An 18,372-nucleotide genomic window follows, 5' to 3' on the forward strand; every position below is an offset into this window, starting at 1 on the left:
TGTGCATTTCCTGTTTTATTGTGAAGGTCCGTGTCTTATGTTAGTGTGTTCAGTTTATGTTTCCCCTGTCTCATCAGGTCAGTTTGGTTCAGCTGTGTCTTCCTCCTGTTTGCTATTCCACGTTTCCCTCTGTGTGTATTTATAGTGTGTGTCCTCGTGTGCTTGTTGCTCATTCGTCTGTGTTCTTTCTCTGCATCATTCTGTGTCGTCCCCCATGTCTCCCTGCATCGCCATTTAAGGTTTCAGGTTTGTTTTTGTTCGTTTTTTCCAGTTTAGGTTTGTTTAGTTTCCGTCCTTGCCTTCGCTATTTCTCTTTGTTTCACCACTTTATGAAAAAAAATTAACTTGAATCTCCGCTGCCTGCATCTTGGGTTCTAATTCTCAACCTCCACTTTTCTGCCACAGCAGACGTGACAACAATGAATTCAAAAGCAACTGATGTTTGTTTAAAATAATAATTGAAAGTATTTTACTAACCTCGTGAAGCATGAATCTGTAAGATAAGATAAGAATACTTTATTAATCTCGGAGGAAACTAAGTGGTCACAGTGGCTCAAAGACAGAAAGAACAGTAACTGACTAAACTAAATAATATAATATATCACAAAGTAAGAAGAAACATGTACTCTACACAAAGTAGAGAATTTCAATTCAGTTGTACCAGTACTCACTCTTAGTTCTAAGATCATGAAACTCAATAAGAGAGGAGGTGACGTCGTCACATTCATCTGATCCTGAAATGTTCATATTTGTATTTACAGGATTGTAAAAAAAAAAACCATCACATGAAATTAGTTTCATTAAACCAAAAATAAGTTTCATCTCTAACTGCTCTGTGCTTTCCAGCACATATACTGTACCATTTCTGTTTGTCACTTGTGTGACTGATTCATAGACGTCAGCAGTACCTAAAGAAAAAACAAGCCAGGCTCACATTAATCATTTTATTACAGTTACACTAAAGATCAGAGCAAAAACAGAAACACTGTGTGAGTCAAAACCAGGACTGTAAGATCTTTAAATGCTCTTTGAAAAACTGCTGAACACAAACTGAACCTGATAAATGTTCATGTTAATGGAGGTTTAATAAAAGTCAATATTAATAATGATAATAAAGATCAGTTTAAATGCTGACCATGTTGAAGAGAGTCGTACACGTGAGTTTCATCCTGGTTGACTCCATGATTTGTGGAGGAGCCCGGACTGTGACTCTCAGACTGGATCGACCTAAAACATGAAATAAACACAATAAACTCAAAAGTAACTGATGTTTGTTTAAAATAATAATAAAAAGTATTTTACCAACCTGGTGAAGCAGGAATCTGTGAAAGAGACAAATGTTATTACACATGTTTGTCATGTATAAATTGTTCCACTGATATTTAGTGTCATGAGATCAGAATACATGTATATGTGTGAATAATTAAAGTGTATGTAGTAAATAAACTCTCTAATACAGCATGAAAAGAAGAGGCTCTTACACTTGGACTGTCTGCAGCGATACAACAAGAGCAGGAGAATAATAATGAGAGAGACTCCACAAACCAGTCCAACCATCAACCACACAGGAGATGAACTGCGTCCAGTTACTGTAACAACAAATAATAATTATTAATAAACTATAATTATTATATTGCATATTTCAGAACATGATTTTATAAACGTTCTCACAAAATAGTACCAGATGACTTCAAGCCTTTAAACAGACAACCTAATGTTTCTTCTCAGTCATGAAACTCATTAACAAAAATCCATCAAATGTTTTGATCCTGCTCACCTTTAACTGACATCCAGCTCTGTGCTGACTCTCTTCCTGAGTACTGACACTTGTAGAAACCTTCATCAGACTTTGACACTGCAGAGATCTTCAGCTCCCCTCGGGGATCATTTTGAATAAGTTTGTCATTGTGATAGAAAAACACATTGGAAAGTATTTTTTGTGTTCTCAAACTGCAGCTCAGACTAACAGAAGCTCCCTCAGTCACAGGATGAACAGGACTCACCAGGATAGGACCATTACCATCATCTGTGACACAATCACACACAATTGTTTCAGTCAGACCAGCTGGTGCACACTTTTTAGAAAAAGCTGTGAGTCGTGTCTCATGATCTACATGCAGACTTGGCTTCAAAGAGGTTTTCTGAGATTTTCCTTTCGGAGATCTCAGCCTGGTTTTAATGACTGTAGAGAAGTTTGAACAAGTGACAACATTTAAGCACAGAGATGTTCAGTTACAGTGGGTTCATCATGTGGATCATTTGTGTAGTCAGTGCTTGTATTTTTTTAGAAGGCTGAGGGTCCATGGAGTAAATAAATGCATCATGTTACTATTTTATAAGGAGATTGTTGAATCTGTTATGGTATCACTACATGGTTTGGAAAACTTTCTGTCAAGGTTAGATCCCAAATTAAAAATCTGATTAAGATGACTGGAAATATAGTTGGGATCTTCATCTTCCCTGCAGGAGTCAAATTTATTATCGATACAATTATTGAATGGTTAAAGGAGAAATTGTAAATGTTTGTATGTTTGTAATATTTTGCATGATGTGTTTCCCTAAATTTCTCTGAATCGAGACATTAAAAGTTGATCTAATGTGATGTTGATCTTTTTAGAGTTTTATTCTGACAGAGAAAATAAAACATACTAACTTAATTAGAGACCAACAACCACGAATATTTTGATGCTTCGTTGCCTGAAATTGTCTGAAATTCTCATTTTTGTTTCTTTTGCCACATAGAATTACTTCACATACAGCAAATCTGGGACAAATGTTCATGTGACGTCTAAATCACTCAGATCCAAGAAGTAAATGTATAATAACATACTCTGTACAGTGATGTTGACTGCACTGCTGAACTCTCCTGATCCAGACTCACACCAGTACACTCCAGTATCTGACTCTGATGTGTTGATGTTACATGTGGATCCAGTCATTCTCCTACAGTCAGAGAGTCGGCCGTCCTCAGAGAACTTCCTCACTCTCCACTCAGTGAAGTTTCCCTCACAGGTCAGTGAGACAGAGTCAGAGGTGAAGTGTTGCACTCTGTCAGGACTCACTGTGAGAGACGCTGCTGAATGAACATCTGGAAACAACATGCAGTGAAGAGACAAAGCTCACAGCTGTTAGGATTCAAAATATCACAGTGAAAATATTTGTTTGAAGCTTTTGTTCTGACGATCAGTGATAATATTTCAATAAGATGCAGTGTTTGTTTGGTCAAACTGTAATTTTTAACTTGAAACCTTTATTGTCTTTATTATAGACTCAATGGTCCAGAATTAAAAGGAAAACAAAAGAAAAGAAAATCACATAAAATAAATATTAAACAAATATTGAGGAAATAACTCATCAGTTTATATGTTTCACTGATGCCTCCAGTTTCCTTCAATATAAACACAAATCAGTGCCATGTTTAGATTTAAAGCCAAGCTGGTTATCAGTGGAGTTAATAAACATGTTTAATCTTTCTAAAACTTTTCATATTATACTGGTTGAGGTTAAAGAGATATAATTATCAGGACTTTACCAGCTTTAACCCTGATCAGCACTAATAGAACAGACAACACTGAGTCTGACAACAAGCCCTGAATCACACAGACAGTCAAATCAATGGAAAACAAAGGAGCCGAATACTGACATGTTTAAGATGATCTAACCCACATGCTTTATCTGCTGGCAGCTCATGTAGAGCTTGGTACACGTCATGTGACATCATGAGCTTTGAGTCATCACTCTCAGCATTATCCACCTGATACAGATCACTCTGAACACACTTCAGTCATTTGCTGTAATGTTTCTGTCATAATTCTGTGATATTGTCTGTTTCACAGATTCCTTCTACAGTGAGATATTTTGCAGCAGCAGGACCAAAACTAAAAACATTTGAAGTATATTTGAAATGAACAATAACAGCAGCTGTTATTTGTGACGTCTTCTTCTAGCGTCCATCTGTAGTCAGTGTTTTTCTTGTATTTGTCAGAGCTGTTAACCTGCCTGCTGACATCTTTGTTTCTTTATTAACTATATTTGACTTTTTTATCTGAACACCTACCTGAGCACTAAACAAAGAGTCTTAACTGTGTAAATCCTGTCTGTGCACTAAGTAAAAATAATCAGTACAAACAGTAACATGAGTTTAAATATCAAAGTAAAAGTATTCAAAGAGAAAACATTTAAAATCTCATAGATGTCTTTTGTTTTTCATGTTATCACATTAAATAAAAACTGAAAATTAAGAAAAGGAAACAAGGAAATTCAATTTGGTTTGATCACAGAGAGAAAGGAAAATATTCAGTTCAGTTCTTCTTTTGGGGAGTTTTAATGTACACAGACATCAATGGTTGTCATGGAGATGAGATTTTAATGGTCTAAATCTTGGTGAATAAAAATGATGACCTAACATGAGCTCATTGAAAGGACAGAGAGAAACAAACTGACCTGCAGACCAGACAAACTCTGGTTGACTGTGATCAGTGTGATACTCTGGGTCTCCTCTTCCAGCTCTGCACACATATCCTGCTGTGTGTGTCTGTCCATGAATGATGTAGGAGTCCTGTGCAGTCCCACTGCCATCAGGTAGCAGCTCATAACTGGAGGATTTCTCTGATAGATCAGGAACAGCTTTATACCAGTAGAAGCTCCATCCTGCAGACGGATGTTCAACCTCACAGTTCAGAGTTACTGAGGCTCCAGGACTCAGCCATGATGGAGACACAGTGAGGACAGGACGGGGTTTATCTGTTCAACAAAGATTTTCTCTCAGTGAACATGTAGTACAGTCTCTGAACAGTGAGCTCAGTTTATACAAAGAATAATAATCTCAGTCTATATGAACAGAAACACATTTTACAAAGTGTTCAAACAGCTTAAAGCAAATATGACTTACTGTCAGAAACTGTCAGTGTGACTGAATCACTCCACTCTGTTGTTTTATACTGTGAACTTTTCATTCTGCCCTTACAGCGATAGTTTCCACTGTTGGATGATGAAGCAGATCTAATCCTGTATTCATTTTGATTTGGAGGTTTTATGGTGCTGTTTGTTTCCCACTCATAATCCCACTCAGTGTCTCCTCCATGGATCTCACATCTGACAGTGATCGTCTCTCCTCTGTATATCTCAGACCAGTTTGGATACAGAGTCACAACAGGCCTGTTTGAGACTGTTACTGTTCAAGAAAGTACAATAAAAACACATGAAAGACAAAAGGTTCAGTTACCATCAGATGTAGTGATTTGTAGGAAGTTACATTTACACTCACCAGTTGTGTCAATCCTGACTGACTCACTGTCCTCTGTGTAGTAAACTGGTTCTCCTCTTCCTCCTCTGCAGCTGTAGAGTCCTCCCTCTGAGACACTGATTTGTCCATTTGTCAAAGCTTTATAAGATTTCCCATCTCTGTACCAGTAGTATTTCCATCCAGATGATGATGATGATAATGATGATGATGATGATGATGATGGGTTCACAGAGCAGGTCAGGGTCACACTGCCCCCTACTGGAACAGCTGTCCTATCAGCTCTCAGTTCAGCCTTTGGTTTATCTGCAGTTCAGTTTAGAACAAGAACATAAAAGTAAATGACTGAATCAGAACAATTTAAAGATGGAAAAATGTAAATGATCAAATATCATGAAACTTCAATGCTGAAGACATAACAAACTTCACAACGTATTTCTGTTTTGATTAGAGAAGTGATTTTTAAAAATATTTACTTTTGTGTATTTACAGTTAATTATATACATGCATGGTTCAAATAATTGATTTGAACCATGAGTCCGTTTATTAATCAGTTATATGAAAGTAACCCAAGTTTATATGATCTTATTGTATTTTGAACATTTGAAAATTGTTCCTAAATGATTGTGAGCATTTATAATTTCATTCGTGTTATTTTGTACTTTTTTTGTTCCTTTATTAAATCTACCAGTAACAGCCAATCAGTGTAACCACAGGACGCAGGAGAAACCTGAGTGAGGGGAAGAGATTCAACAACAGAGCAAGTTGTGAACAGATTTTTATTTCCAGTCTTTGACAGTGATGGTGTCCAACTTCAGTCCTTGTGGATAAAATCTGTTTGATGTAGTTTGAATGAGGACTTGGTGAGTCACAGTTGGTTTTCTTTGGTGTCAGTTAGGATGTGCTCGTGTTCTTTACTAAATCTGATGCTGAAGTCACATTGCTGCCATTACAGGGAGCAGTTTGGATGTGATTTCCAGCTGAGCTGTTAGGAATGCTGGAATAAGACTTCAGTGTTTGTGTTGCACAACAGATCAGGTTTATTAGCCGAGTGCAGATCTTGTCATTGAAACCTGAGACTGTTGAACCTTGATGGTGATCCACGCCCAGGAGATCTGAACTTCCACTGAAATCTTCTGTTCCTGCTGGATCAACTGATATTCCAGAGATCAGGAAACTGACTCACACTTCTGAACTGTGGTAGGACTCCACCATAATCTCTGTTACTGCGACACACAGAGGACTTAATCCAAGAACTGATTCCACACCAGACTGTGACTGTGAAAGGTTTTCTCTGTAAATCTGTGGGCAGCTGATTTTGTGCTTGCAGTGTTGTAATTCCATCCATTGTGTTGGTGTTGTACTGGTAACTCACTGTGTTACTGATTATAACTAACCAGCCACTCTGCAGGTCTAGTGAGTGAACTGAGTCGACTCATATTGATGAGAGTTTGAAGAGCAGCTGAAAGAAATCTGGTTAACCCTGAAGGAGCTAACACAGGTTAACAAGTAGTTAACACAGATAAGAGTTCAAACTAACCTGAACTGGACAGAGATATTTATTTATATTGTTGCTATACTTTTTAAAAAAAATTTTCTGGGATTTGGATCATAAATTAATGTGCACTGGAAAGTTATTATATATTTCTGCATCTTATGTTTCCCATAAATAAAGTTCTGCTCTTTGGTCTGTTATTTTAGGGCTGTGTGCTCATGTGAACTGAGATTCTGGTTTTAGCTATCTGTAAATGTCTCCAGTGCAACAAGAAGATGACCCGGAAATAAAAACAAAACATTTTATTCAAAAGCACGAAAGAAACAGCTACAAAGCTACAAGAAAAACAAGTGTTTTCACTTATTTTGATGAAACAGATGATCTGGATGAAACATCTCCAACTTACATGACACAGTCAGTGTGATGGTATCACTCCACTCTGAGAAGAAATAGTCCCTTCTGCCTCGGCAGCTGTATCCTCCACTCTCAGACTCAGTAACTGTGATTCTGTATTGATTGGATGTTGGAGGTGTGTTTAACTTGGCTGGTCTCCATTCATACGTCCACTGAGCTCCTTCACCTTCCTGAATCTCACATCTGACAGTGACTGTCTCACCGCTGTATATCTGAGTCCAGGATGGCTGCAGGGTCACAGTGGGCTTAATGGGAACTGTTCACATAAGAATGATCCAGTTAGGAGAGAAACATGAAAACTCTGCTGTTTATAACATAAGAGTAGAGTGACTGCAAAACAGCTGATTCACAGACAGTTTGAACACTGAACATCAAAACAAAGTCACAATAAAACAATTTATAGCTTTATAGCATTAAACACAACATGTTTAATATAAAATGTAGTAGATTTTACTTTACTTATATTTTATTTATATTCCAAAACTCACAGATTTTTCTGCTTTACTTTTACTTTGAGGTTGAAATCAGCGTGGATAACCAAAACACTGATGAAGCTGGGAGCCAGTCTAAAAAATGGGAGTGCTGGGATCCTATGTGATGTGATGTGTTTGAGTTAAAAGCCTGGCAGCTTAAATCTGTTTGGTCTGCAGTCATTCAGCTGATTGTTTGCTGAGACTGTTGCAGTAATCTAGGCAGGGGTGCCGTAAGAGGAAGAAAAGTGATGACGAGTCTAAGAGCCTGTGACTGACAGGGGCCCAGGAAAGAACATGTAACTATTTTTAATGAAAATTATTCAACTATCACCACAAAATAATGTTTGCTTCACACTGTACTTTTAAATGTTTAAAGCTGTGTCCCAAAACGTCGGCTGCATCCTTCGGAGGACCCGGCCTTCGCGGTCTACGTGGGCCGGGTCCTTCGAAGACCGAGAAGGCTGGAAGTGCGAGGCTGTGAAATGGGACGGTCTAGCCTTCAGATTTGCGTCACCGCTGTGTCGGTGGAGTTTAATAAACTCGGCCGTCTGCTCCTTGCTATCTAAAATATAACAGGACACTGGCGTAAATTCTCGACCGTCTCACACTTCTGTTTAATCAGTTTTCTTTTTGACGTTTATTCAGCTGTGTGAAAATCCCGGAGGAACCCACCCGATGGATTAATAAAGTTTTATTTAATCTAATAACTTTGATCTCAGCCAAACCGATTTACTCACGAACAAATAAAACACCGAAATAAGGCAAACAATTACATTTTTAAGTTATCCGAGTGACTTATATATCATGTTTAACCCGAGTAGCGAAAGAGCGGGGGTCTGAAAACGATGACGCCGGGAGTCCGCTGCTCTCGCCGGCTCGAGCGACCATTGAACCCCCCGGCTTGCTATCGAGCGGGTGGGTAACAGACGTCTCTGAAAACGTCGGCGCACTTTTGCAAATATGCGATGTCTTGATAAACCAAGCAGATATTTAAAGTTTACACACCCACTTTCTCGCCTGAAAATATGTTAAAAGTTTATTTTGTGACCCAGAAAGATTAATAAGACTAATTTTAAAACTTAGTAGCGGCCGCCATTGTTGGCAGCTGAAATTTGGCTGGAGCGCGCTATGAATTCTGGGATATGGTGGGCCACGAAGGACACACCCAACCCATCCTTCAAATTCGGGGAAATGAAGGACGCATTTGTCGGCCGCATTTGAAGGAGTCGACGAATTGGGACAGCCTTCGTCGCCGGGCTGTGACGTAATCGGCCTTCAAATGCGGCCTCCGGAGGATGCAGCCGACGTTTTGGGACACAGCTTATGTTTCATAGTGTTAGTTTTGTTTTGTTTTTTTCAACAAAGAAGAAAATCTGCCTCTGCCTTCCTATTTTCATGATCAATCAGAAGCTACTTATCAGCTGACCTTAGAGTTCTGTTTGGAGTTTGTTTAGTTAAAAGATCAAAGATTAAACAATCATTCTTCCCATAGCCCATTCTGTCAGGAGGCAGAGTCTGGCTTTTACAACAGAATTTATTTATTTCTCAAATGAAAAACTGTCATCAAAGATCACCTGCAGAGTTTTTACAAAGGGAGTTCTGAACTTTTTCAGAGGAACAAGGTTACACTTAAGAGCAAAACGAGGGTCAGAAGGTTCAAATAATACAGTTTGTTTTTTGATAGTTTACATTCAAAAAATGTATTGCCAACCATGATTTTATGTCATCAAGGCAGTCTAGCAAAACTTTTACAGAGACCGTAAAACTGTTTTTAATGTCATCTGTTGGAAGGGTGTTTTATAGGAGTTTGATGGGCAGCAAACATAAAAATCCCCAAGAGTTAGAATGCAGTCAAATCTTTATATGATTCCAAAGAAAAGGGTGGAAATAAAATCCTTGTTTAACTTGAGGGGATGATAAACAAGCACAGGAGGAGACAGATCCACCATAAATAATTATAGTTCAGAGCTGCCATAAATATCAGCAGTGAGGTGTTGGCATATAAAAGGGTTAAAATAGATGCAAGACCTCTGCTGTAACCAGGTTCCTGCAGGAAGCTGCCTGTGACTGTTGCAGGTGGTGAGAGCTTTCAGTCAGCTGAAAGAATTAAAACCTTTTTAGTTCCACCAGGTCTCAGCACAGAGACATATTTTAATTGGCTTTACTTTGTTTAAAAATGTATATCCAAAGAATTATTTAGGTCATATTTGCCATTATTTAATAGCATAATTACAAACCTTTAAGCAGTAAAATGTCTTCTGCACCATTTTATAGATAAGAATTTAAATTTCACTCATTAAAAATATAAAAATGTAATAAATGGTTTGTACACATGTCATGGGTCTTGTACAAAATCTAAAAAAAGAAAAAAACCCCAGTATATCTAAGCAGAATATTTATCCATGTCTGCACAGTGTTATATTTTTAGGATCGGCATGGTTTGCAATATTAACGTGTCTCTGTGGTTCCTCTGAATCCAGGTGTGAGGAAATAAGACGTGTAAAATAGTGTCTTTGTCTTTAAATGATAAAACATTTTTTATTCTTACTTTTGAATTATTTCCTAAAAAGATAAATACATGACTGACATGTCTTGTGATAAGGAGACAAAAATGTATTTTTCTTTCACTTCTTTCACTTGTTTTTTTTGTTGTTGTTGTTTTTCTTTCCCCTGTCCCGTTTGGATCTTTAGCCATCAGAATTGCTGTCTGAAGGGCAAGAAAGATGCCAAGCAGCTTTACTTTACCAAGTGGATCATCATGGCCTTGCCATATTGGTCCATTTGATTGACCTTTATTATAATTATGTATTTATTTTATTATTTTTTTGGGCAGCACGGTGGCACGGTGGTTAGCACTGTTGCCGCACAGCAAGAAGGTCCTGAGTTCAATTCCACCATCAGGCCGGGGTCTTTCTGTGTGGAGTTTGCATGTTCTCCCCGTGTTTGCGTGGGTTCCCTCCGGGTACTCCGGCTTCCTCCCACCGTCCAAAGACATGCAGTTTGAGGGGATAGGTTAATTGGATAATCCAAATTGCCACTAGGTGTGAATGTGTGAGTGAATGTGAGTGCGAATGGTTGTCTGTCCCTGTGTGTTAGCCCTGCGACAGACTGGCGACCTGTCCAGGGTGTACCCCGCCTCTCGCCCTATGACAGCTGGGATAGGCTCCAGTGCCCCCCGCGACCCTGAAAAGGATAAGCGGAAGTGAATGGATGGATGTATTTATTTTATTTTATTAGACGGGACAGACATGACCGGGGGATAGGACAGGGAGAAAGAATGAAAGAAAGAGAGGGAGAAAAAGAAAATAGAGGGGAGAAGAGATGGCGAGAAAGGGGGGAAGAAAAAAAACAAACAAACAAAACACCTTGATCACCTGTATGGAGATAAAAAAAAAACAAAAAAAAACAGAAGAGAAAACAAACAAAAAAGAGCAACATAATAAATACAACACCATCACAATAAACTAGCTAACAGTAGATAACAGTAGATACTAAATATTAAATGTTATTGTGCAGCAGGCAAGATCGGCAGCACACAATGTGCTTTGAGGTAGCAGCCAAGAAAGGTGTAGTTTGTGTCTGTGCACATCTGTGTGGATCAGCCCGCTTGTATTCAAAAGGTTTCTCCATGTAATGGTCTGCTAGGGAGTGTGGGGAGCCATAGCCCCGCCCCCCAGGGCATGAAGCAGGTCTGGAGGAGTTCCAGGCCGCAGACATCCAGAGGCCCCAGAATACGAGGACCCAAGGAGGACCACCAAAGGGGCAACGGTGCCTGAGATGTTCTCAGAGAGGTGGAGTCTAAGACCCAACCTGACATATAGACACAGACGAACAGGCGCACGCACACACAAACGTGCATTCCCACCCCCATATACACAAACAAATACTCGGCACTCACCCGACATAGAGACACACACAAATAGACACTGTACACACATTCACACTCCCCAAACATACTCTATATCCCAGGTCCAGGTACCCCTGCCCCCAGAGGGGCAAACCGTACCCAGACCCAGGAGATGTAACCCTTCTCTCTGGGGTGGAGGCAAGCAGACCGCCTCCTTATTTTTGTTTTATATTTGTTGTTGTTGCTGTCTTGAAATCTTCCAGCAGAGATCAGCTGGTGGCAGCATGTGTTCAGGAGATTCAAGGACAACGTTACAGTTTTGTCTGAGTGTAGCTGGAGGACATTAGCTGACATTTAGTTTGAACCTCACACAGACAGTCATTAAGAGAAATCATCATAGGTCACATGGTCTAAGTGCAAGTACTGCGTATGTGTGTCATTAGCATGAACATGAAAACATGCAGCATGTGTCTCAATTATCTGTCCAAGAGGAAGCATAAATTAGACTGAGCCCCTTCTAGTGTACACAGCAGTAGATTTGCCACCATTTGTTTTCTACAACATTTGATATAAATAATTTTTTTAGCAGCGTCTTCATGCTGAGACTTTGTAAAATAATCATAAATGTAAACGTGTGACAGGAAACAGTTAAAAACATTAAGCAGGCTGGGCCCAGCAAAATGTATAACTTATAAAAACCTTATGAAGCAGGTCTTTAAGAAATTATGTTCTGACGTTTAACAAAACCATCATTTGTCATTCATTTAAAATTAATAAATAAATTCATGTCATGAACATCAGTTAGTGGAATCAATCTAAGTGTAACCTCTAATGAGAAAGGCTAATGTAGCAAACCAGTCTCTAATAAAATGAGGCCAAATTACAGTCAAACCTGAAACTTCAATGAATTAACTTCAAAAATGCTAAAAACAAATGAACTGATCTCACTATCTGCACATGTGAAGCTACTGAGGTGAAGACACTGGGAAAATTACATTTGTATTTATTTTTTTCTCATACTAACAAAATATTTTTCATTCTTCAGATGTTTCATTTTGAGTGATTATTTTTATCAAAACCATTTTTGCTACTTTTGATAATAAACAAAAAAGCCTTCGGTGTGTTTCATTCTGAAAAATAAATTAAAACACATAGTGTGAGTGAAATATCTCCAACTTACGTTTTACATTCAGTGTGATGATGTCACTCCACTCTGTCCAGAAAGAGCTTCTTCTACCCCGGCAGCTGTATCTTCCAGCATCAGACTCAGCAGAGTTGATGATTGTGTATTCTCTGGATGTTGAACGTGTGTTTAACTTGTCTGGTCTCCATTCATACGTCCACTGAGCTCCTTCACCTCCATGAATCTCACATCTCACAGTGACTGTCTCACCTCTGTTTATCTCACCTCTGTTTATCTGAGTCCAGTTGTGTTGCAGGAACACAGTGAGCTTAGGAGGAGCTGTTCAAATAAAAATATAATAATAATATATCATTAGCAAACTCATAATTTGATTTGTAAATCAACAACAAAAAGTTTTGTTTTGATTAAATAAATCAAACCAGGTAATTTTCTGATCTTTTTATTCCACTATGTACTTACAGTAGTTCTACATCTTTCCATTTACATATTTATACATTTATGAACATATAATCCTTGAGTTGTCAGTTAACTGCTGTTTCCTGCTATGAGTAAACATACCCGCAGTTAGAGAAAGGTTAACGTGGTCTCTGCTAAAATGAGGCCAAATTGTAATCAAATTAAAACTTTGAGGAATTAGAAAAAAGAAAAATGCTAAAACAAAAGAACTGCATCATGACACTGAGCTGCAGTGATGAAAACTCCACATGTGCAACAACTGAGGTGAAGAAAACTGCGATAATTACATCTGTTTTTCATTTTTCATTAAACTTACTGAATACCAATGTCAGTTATTACTGTATATTTTTATAATTACATTAAAAGCTGTTGTACGCTACTTTTGATACTAAACTAAAACAAAACCTAAAGTGTTGCTAAAAGACAATATTTGTTTGTCTTTTTGGATAAAACATGCAAAATAAATTAAAATGAATGAAAGAAATATGTTCAACTTACATGATACAGTCAATGCTGTGCTAACACTCCACTCTGTCCAGGAAGAGCTTCTTGTTCCCCGGCATCTGTATCCTCCACCATCAGACTCAGTAACTCTGTTGATTCTGTATTCACTGGATGTTGGACGTATGTTTACTTGGCCTCGTCTCCATTCATACGTCCACTGAGCTCCTTCACCTCCCTGAATCTCACATCTGACAGTGACTGTCTCACCGCTGTATATCTGAGTCCAGGATGGCTGCAGGGTCACAGTGGGCTTAGGAGGAGCTGTTCAAATAAAAATATATCATTAGCAGAATTATAGAAAAATAAAATCATCATTGAAACTGTCCTGGTTTTTATTGCTCTTGTTAATGATAATTATAACCTGTAATTTGATGATATTTAGAATCTACCAGCAGAGTGAATGACAACAATCAATAACCCTGAGTTTTCTGTTTCTGTCTCACTTTGTGTCTTCTGTGTGTTTTGGTCTTAATGTTGTGTTTATAAATCTGTGGAATAATCAATAATCTGTATAGACAAGTTGTTTTTTCTGTGGCTGATTGTGACGCAGAGAAAATGATGTCTTTTCATGTTGGGTCTCTGCCTTCTAGAGAAGACATGACAGTAATACAGCTGAGTTTCTTTTATTCCTGAAATTTTTTTTGCTATTGTCTGAAATGTTCCAGCAAAGAAGCAGCTGATGGCAGCATCTGTTCAGCATCTGTTCAGGCAATGTGTTTCAACAACAACATTTAAAGTTTTGTCTGAGTTCATTTGGAGGACATTAGCTCACATTCACTTTGAACCTCACACAGACAGTCATTAAGAGAAATCATCATAGGTCACAAGGTCTAAGTGCAAGTACTGTGTATGTGTGTCATTTGTTTAACTTACATAATACAGTCAATGTGATGACTTCACTCCACTCAGTCCAGGAAGAGCCTCGTCTGCCGCGGCAGCTGTATGCTCCAGCATTAGACTCAGTAACTCTGTTGATTGTGTATTCTGTGGATGCTGAACGTATGTTTTTCTGGCCTCGTCTCCATTCATACGTCCACTGAGCTCCTTCACCTCCCTGAATCTCACATCTGACAGTGACTGTCTCACCTCTGTATATCACACTGCTGTTTAACTGAGTCTTGGATGGTTGCAGGAACACAGTGAGCTTAGGAGGAGCTGTTAAAGTAAAAATATATCATTAGCAGACTGATAATTTTGACTTGAAAATCAACAATACATTTTTAAAAAATAAATTAAACAGGGTAATTTAATGATCTTTATATTCCACTATTTTTTTTCTACATCTTTATATTTACATATTACACATTTATAAATATAATCCATGAGTCATCAGTTAGCTGTTGTTTGCTAACAATGCTGTTAAACCTCCAGTGATGGATTCAAAGCTGGAGGCTGCTCTGCTCTCATAAACTGATTATCAGTTCTTAAATGGTGAAATACAAAGTTTTCATGTGGCATCAAAGTCAAAACTAGACTGGCAAAGAAAAACTAAGAGTAAAGGTTCAGTAACCAGGAAAGGAGCACAAACTGTTTTTTAAATCACTCTAAAAATACAAAACAGCACCATGAACTCCTCTGTGTCTGTAAGTGATCTGAAGACTGAACAAAGGTGAAACAATGCACTGAGCCTAATAATTAATAATTTGACAGATTCAGTGGTTTAAGTGCTGGTGATTAGTGAATAGTGATTTCCTCCATAACTGGAAGAAGACCTTTTTCAATTCTCAAATTTTTTTTAAACTCATCAGTTTCCTGATGAATAGAGAACAACATGTATCTGACTGTGTTGCCTGTGCTTCAGCTAAGCCACGTTTGTTTACAGAGCCCGCACCATTGCATTTAGAGGGTAAGTGGGGCTATGATTGTATGTTGCAGCTAACAAAAAGTGCAGTGAGTACTGGTAACTGTACTCTGTTGTCCAGACTTTTCCCTCCCGTTTCAAAGCAGACAGCAGTGGGACCATTTATGCTAAAATAAGATAATTACATGTTTCAAGTTCTCTACAGATAATGAAAAGTACAAGGTGGGAGAGATCGACCCAACTTGGTGTGCTGTCGCACTCACGGGAAGAACCACCAATAATGTAAGCGACCCAAACATGGTAATTGGAACATGGGCAAGAAGTGGGCTGTATTATTATTGTGGGGAAAACACTCTGTTGGTTCGTGTTCCTCTGGGAAGCGTAGGGACATGTGCAATGGTGCGACTGGGAGCTCCTCTCATGCTTATTGGGAACCGGGTAAAGGCTATTCCACAACACAACACTCGTACCTTAGCCGCTAGATGTAAGAGACACATTTTGGCAAAAAGAGGGACCCAGGGTACACATGCATATGATCCTCGTCTGAACTCGCCGACTTGGATAGACTCCATAGGAGTGCCCAGGGGAGTTCCAAATGAGTACAAGCTGGTAAATCCGGTAGCTGCAGGATTTGAAAGTATATTCATTTGGATAACGCCTAATAAGAATGTTGATCGCATTAACTATGTTCATTACAACTTGCTGAGACTCTCTAACCTAACCAGGGACGCCATGATGGGGTTCGCAGAACAATTGGGTCCGAGTTCGCTGATGGGAGTGCAGAATCGAATGGCCCTTGACATGTTGTTGGCAGAGAAGGGAGGCGTGTGCGCCATGTTCGGAGACATGTGCTGCACCTTTATCCCCAATAATACTGCCCCAGATGGCTCAGTAACCCGAGCTCTGGAGGGCCTGAAAACTTTGTATAAAACCATGCATGAGCACTGAGGTATCGAAAACCCGCTGGCGTCCTGGATGACATCCGTGTTTGGACAATGGAAAGGTGTGGCTATGTCAGTGATTTGTTCCTTGGCCGCACTTTTGGGAATACTGGTCATCGGTGGTTGTTGTATCATTCCTTGTGTCAGAGGATTGTTGGTAAAACTAATGGCGAGGGTTGGGTGGAAACCCTGCCTGGGTGGAGGCCATCTACCAGATGAACTTAGAACCCATAGAGTGGGGCAGGGAGTGATACAACACGAAGTATGGTGACATTCCTTGTTGGAATGTCAAAAGAGGGAATGTTAGGATTCAGAAATTCTTTTATTGCTGCCATATAACCTGCCTTATGATAAATGCATTAATAACATGTTTTACAGCATTATTTTATCAGTAATATTTCTTACAGGGTTCATATTGAATTGAATATGTTTGTCATCACATTCATTCTATTCACAGGTTTAGTTCATTTTATACACATTGCATATCTGTGCTTGTTTGGAGTTGATGTTCCATCCAAGAGGGTTTTAAGCTTCACTGGCGCAATGTCCAGGTGATACATGTTGAGGGAAGATGAGAACATAGCAGGTTGATTGCATGCATGCTTACAATACACATAATTCTAGCAGCAGGCCTGAGTGAGGGCCCAAGTGTTTTCTACTTCTCTTTGAGACCTGCTGCAATTTAGTTTACTTAGTGATTGATAACGAGGGTCAATAATTAGCCCTTAGAGACCCTGAAGCTTGAAGTTTATTACCTTAAAAGGCAAGTGTTATAGAAAAGAGAAGTTATATGTCTGTTTATAGCTATTAAAAATGTAGAAGATGTACGCTTGTCTGTAAACAATGTATTTTTGACTTGTAATTGACGTACATGGGGGCGTAAATCCTCTATGCTATAAAACGCTAACAGTTTGTGCTTTGTTTTGCCTTTTAGCATAAAACATGTCAGCATGTGGTTCTCCCTACATTACTTGACAGGCTTTGTCCATTTATTGTTAATGTTATGATCTTGCATTGGTCATGTGACATCTGTGCATCTACACTGAGATTAAATGTACCTGCTCTGTTTTGTTGTTACAGTTTTAAAGAATGAAAGTGGTACAAATGGTACCATTTGTACCACTTTCATTCTGAAGAACGCCACAGTCTCCACATGGAGCGCTTACTGAAGCCAATTATGTTTAACTGCACAGGCTGAATAGAAGCATTCAAACTGTGCAGAAGATAACATGTAAACACAGGGAGGATATTATTGAGCACATTATAGGAGATAACAGCTACATATATGAACTGGAAGAAAATAATCATTTCTTACCTTCATCATTTCCACAGATGACAGTACTGAGCACTAAAATAATGAATAAAACCTCATCAGACATTATACAACTGACAAGATCAAAAACAATATAAAGGAAGACTTTTAAAGATACATTTCCAGATGAACAGTAATCACCAAATTTCTGTGCTTCTGTTTGTCAAACAGGCTCAAACATAATAACTCAAACTGTTGTAACACAGTGTGTAACTATAAGTGATGCAAAAAGCAGCAGTGTATCAAACATTTAAGCACTTAAAGAATCACAAGTCTGCTTTGTTCCAGCTCTCAGGTAAACAGGTTAAAGCAGTGACACACTGTAATTCTCACAGATCAGAAACATTTTCATTAATTGCTGCCATTCAAACAATGTCAGACGTGTACTTACAGAAAAAGCCCATCATGCAGAGCAAAGAGTGCCCCATCGTCACATCCAGCCTGCTGCACTCTGATCCACAGATAATCACAAACAGCTTTACTCTGCAGAAAAAGAGAAGTTGTGTTTAATATAGATACGACAAGAGTTTTTCTACAGTTTCTTCTTCTGATTGGTCTCTCTGTGCTTCCTGCCCTTTCACACAAAACTCAAACGGCTCCTGTAGCTTTGACCGCAGCACTTATGTGACATGTTTAATTTCCTGTCCACTGCAAACACAGAAGTTTGTTTCTTATGTTGTAACTTGTCTCTATAATGTAAAAAAGTATTCTGTTGCTTCATGTCAGGAGACATATTTTGGCAG

At 38.7% G+C, this 18,372-nt stretch overlaps 1 protein-coding gene across 2 annotated transcripts; it reads right to left on the reverse strand.

Moving 5' to 3' along the window:
* Nucleotides 1–636: 636 nt before the first annotated feature.
* LOC120439049 (immunoglobulin superfamily member 1-like) lies at nucleotides 637–18,092 on the reverse strand. Of its 2 annotated transcripts, none has more exons than XM_039609730.1 (15): nucleotides 18,021–18,092; nucleotides 17,633–17,665; nucleotides 14,449–14,730; nucleotides 13,570–13,836; nucleotides 12,652–12,933; nucleotides 7,144–7,407; nucleotides 5,267–5,548; nucleotides 4,892–5,167; nucleotides 4,444–4,743; nucleotides 2,831–3,088; nucleotides 1,778–2,026; nucleotides 1,482–1,589; nucleotides 1,307–1,322; nucleotides 1,136–1,227; nucleotides 637–908 (listed from the first exon to the last, which is right to left on the reverse strand). In XM_039609730.1, the coding sequence occupies exons 1-15, from the start codon at nucleotides 18,055–18,057 to the stop codon at nucleotides 652–654; spliced, it is 3,003 nt and encodes a 1,000-aa protein (XP_039465664.1). In that variant the 5' UTR covers nucleotides 18,058–18,092; the 3' UTR covers nucleotides 637–651. The 2 variants fall into 2 exon arrangements, with proteins under 2 accessions (XP_039465664.1, XP_039465663.1); XM_039609729.1 differs by having other exon boundaries at nucleotides 4,892–5,173.
* Nucleotides 18,093–18,372: the final 280 nt, after the last annotated feature.

This window comes from Oreochromis aureus, linkage group 3 (assembly GCF_013358895.1).
Source record: "Oreochromis aureus strain Israel breed Guangdong linkage group 3, ZZ_aureus, whole genome shotgun sequence".
NCBI classification, from domain to species: Eukaryota; Metazoa; Chordata; class Actinopteri; order Cichliformes; family Cichlidae; genus Oreochromis; species Oreochromis aureus.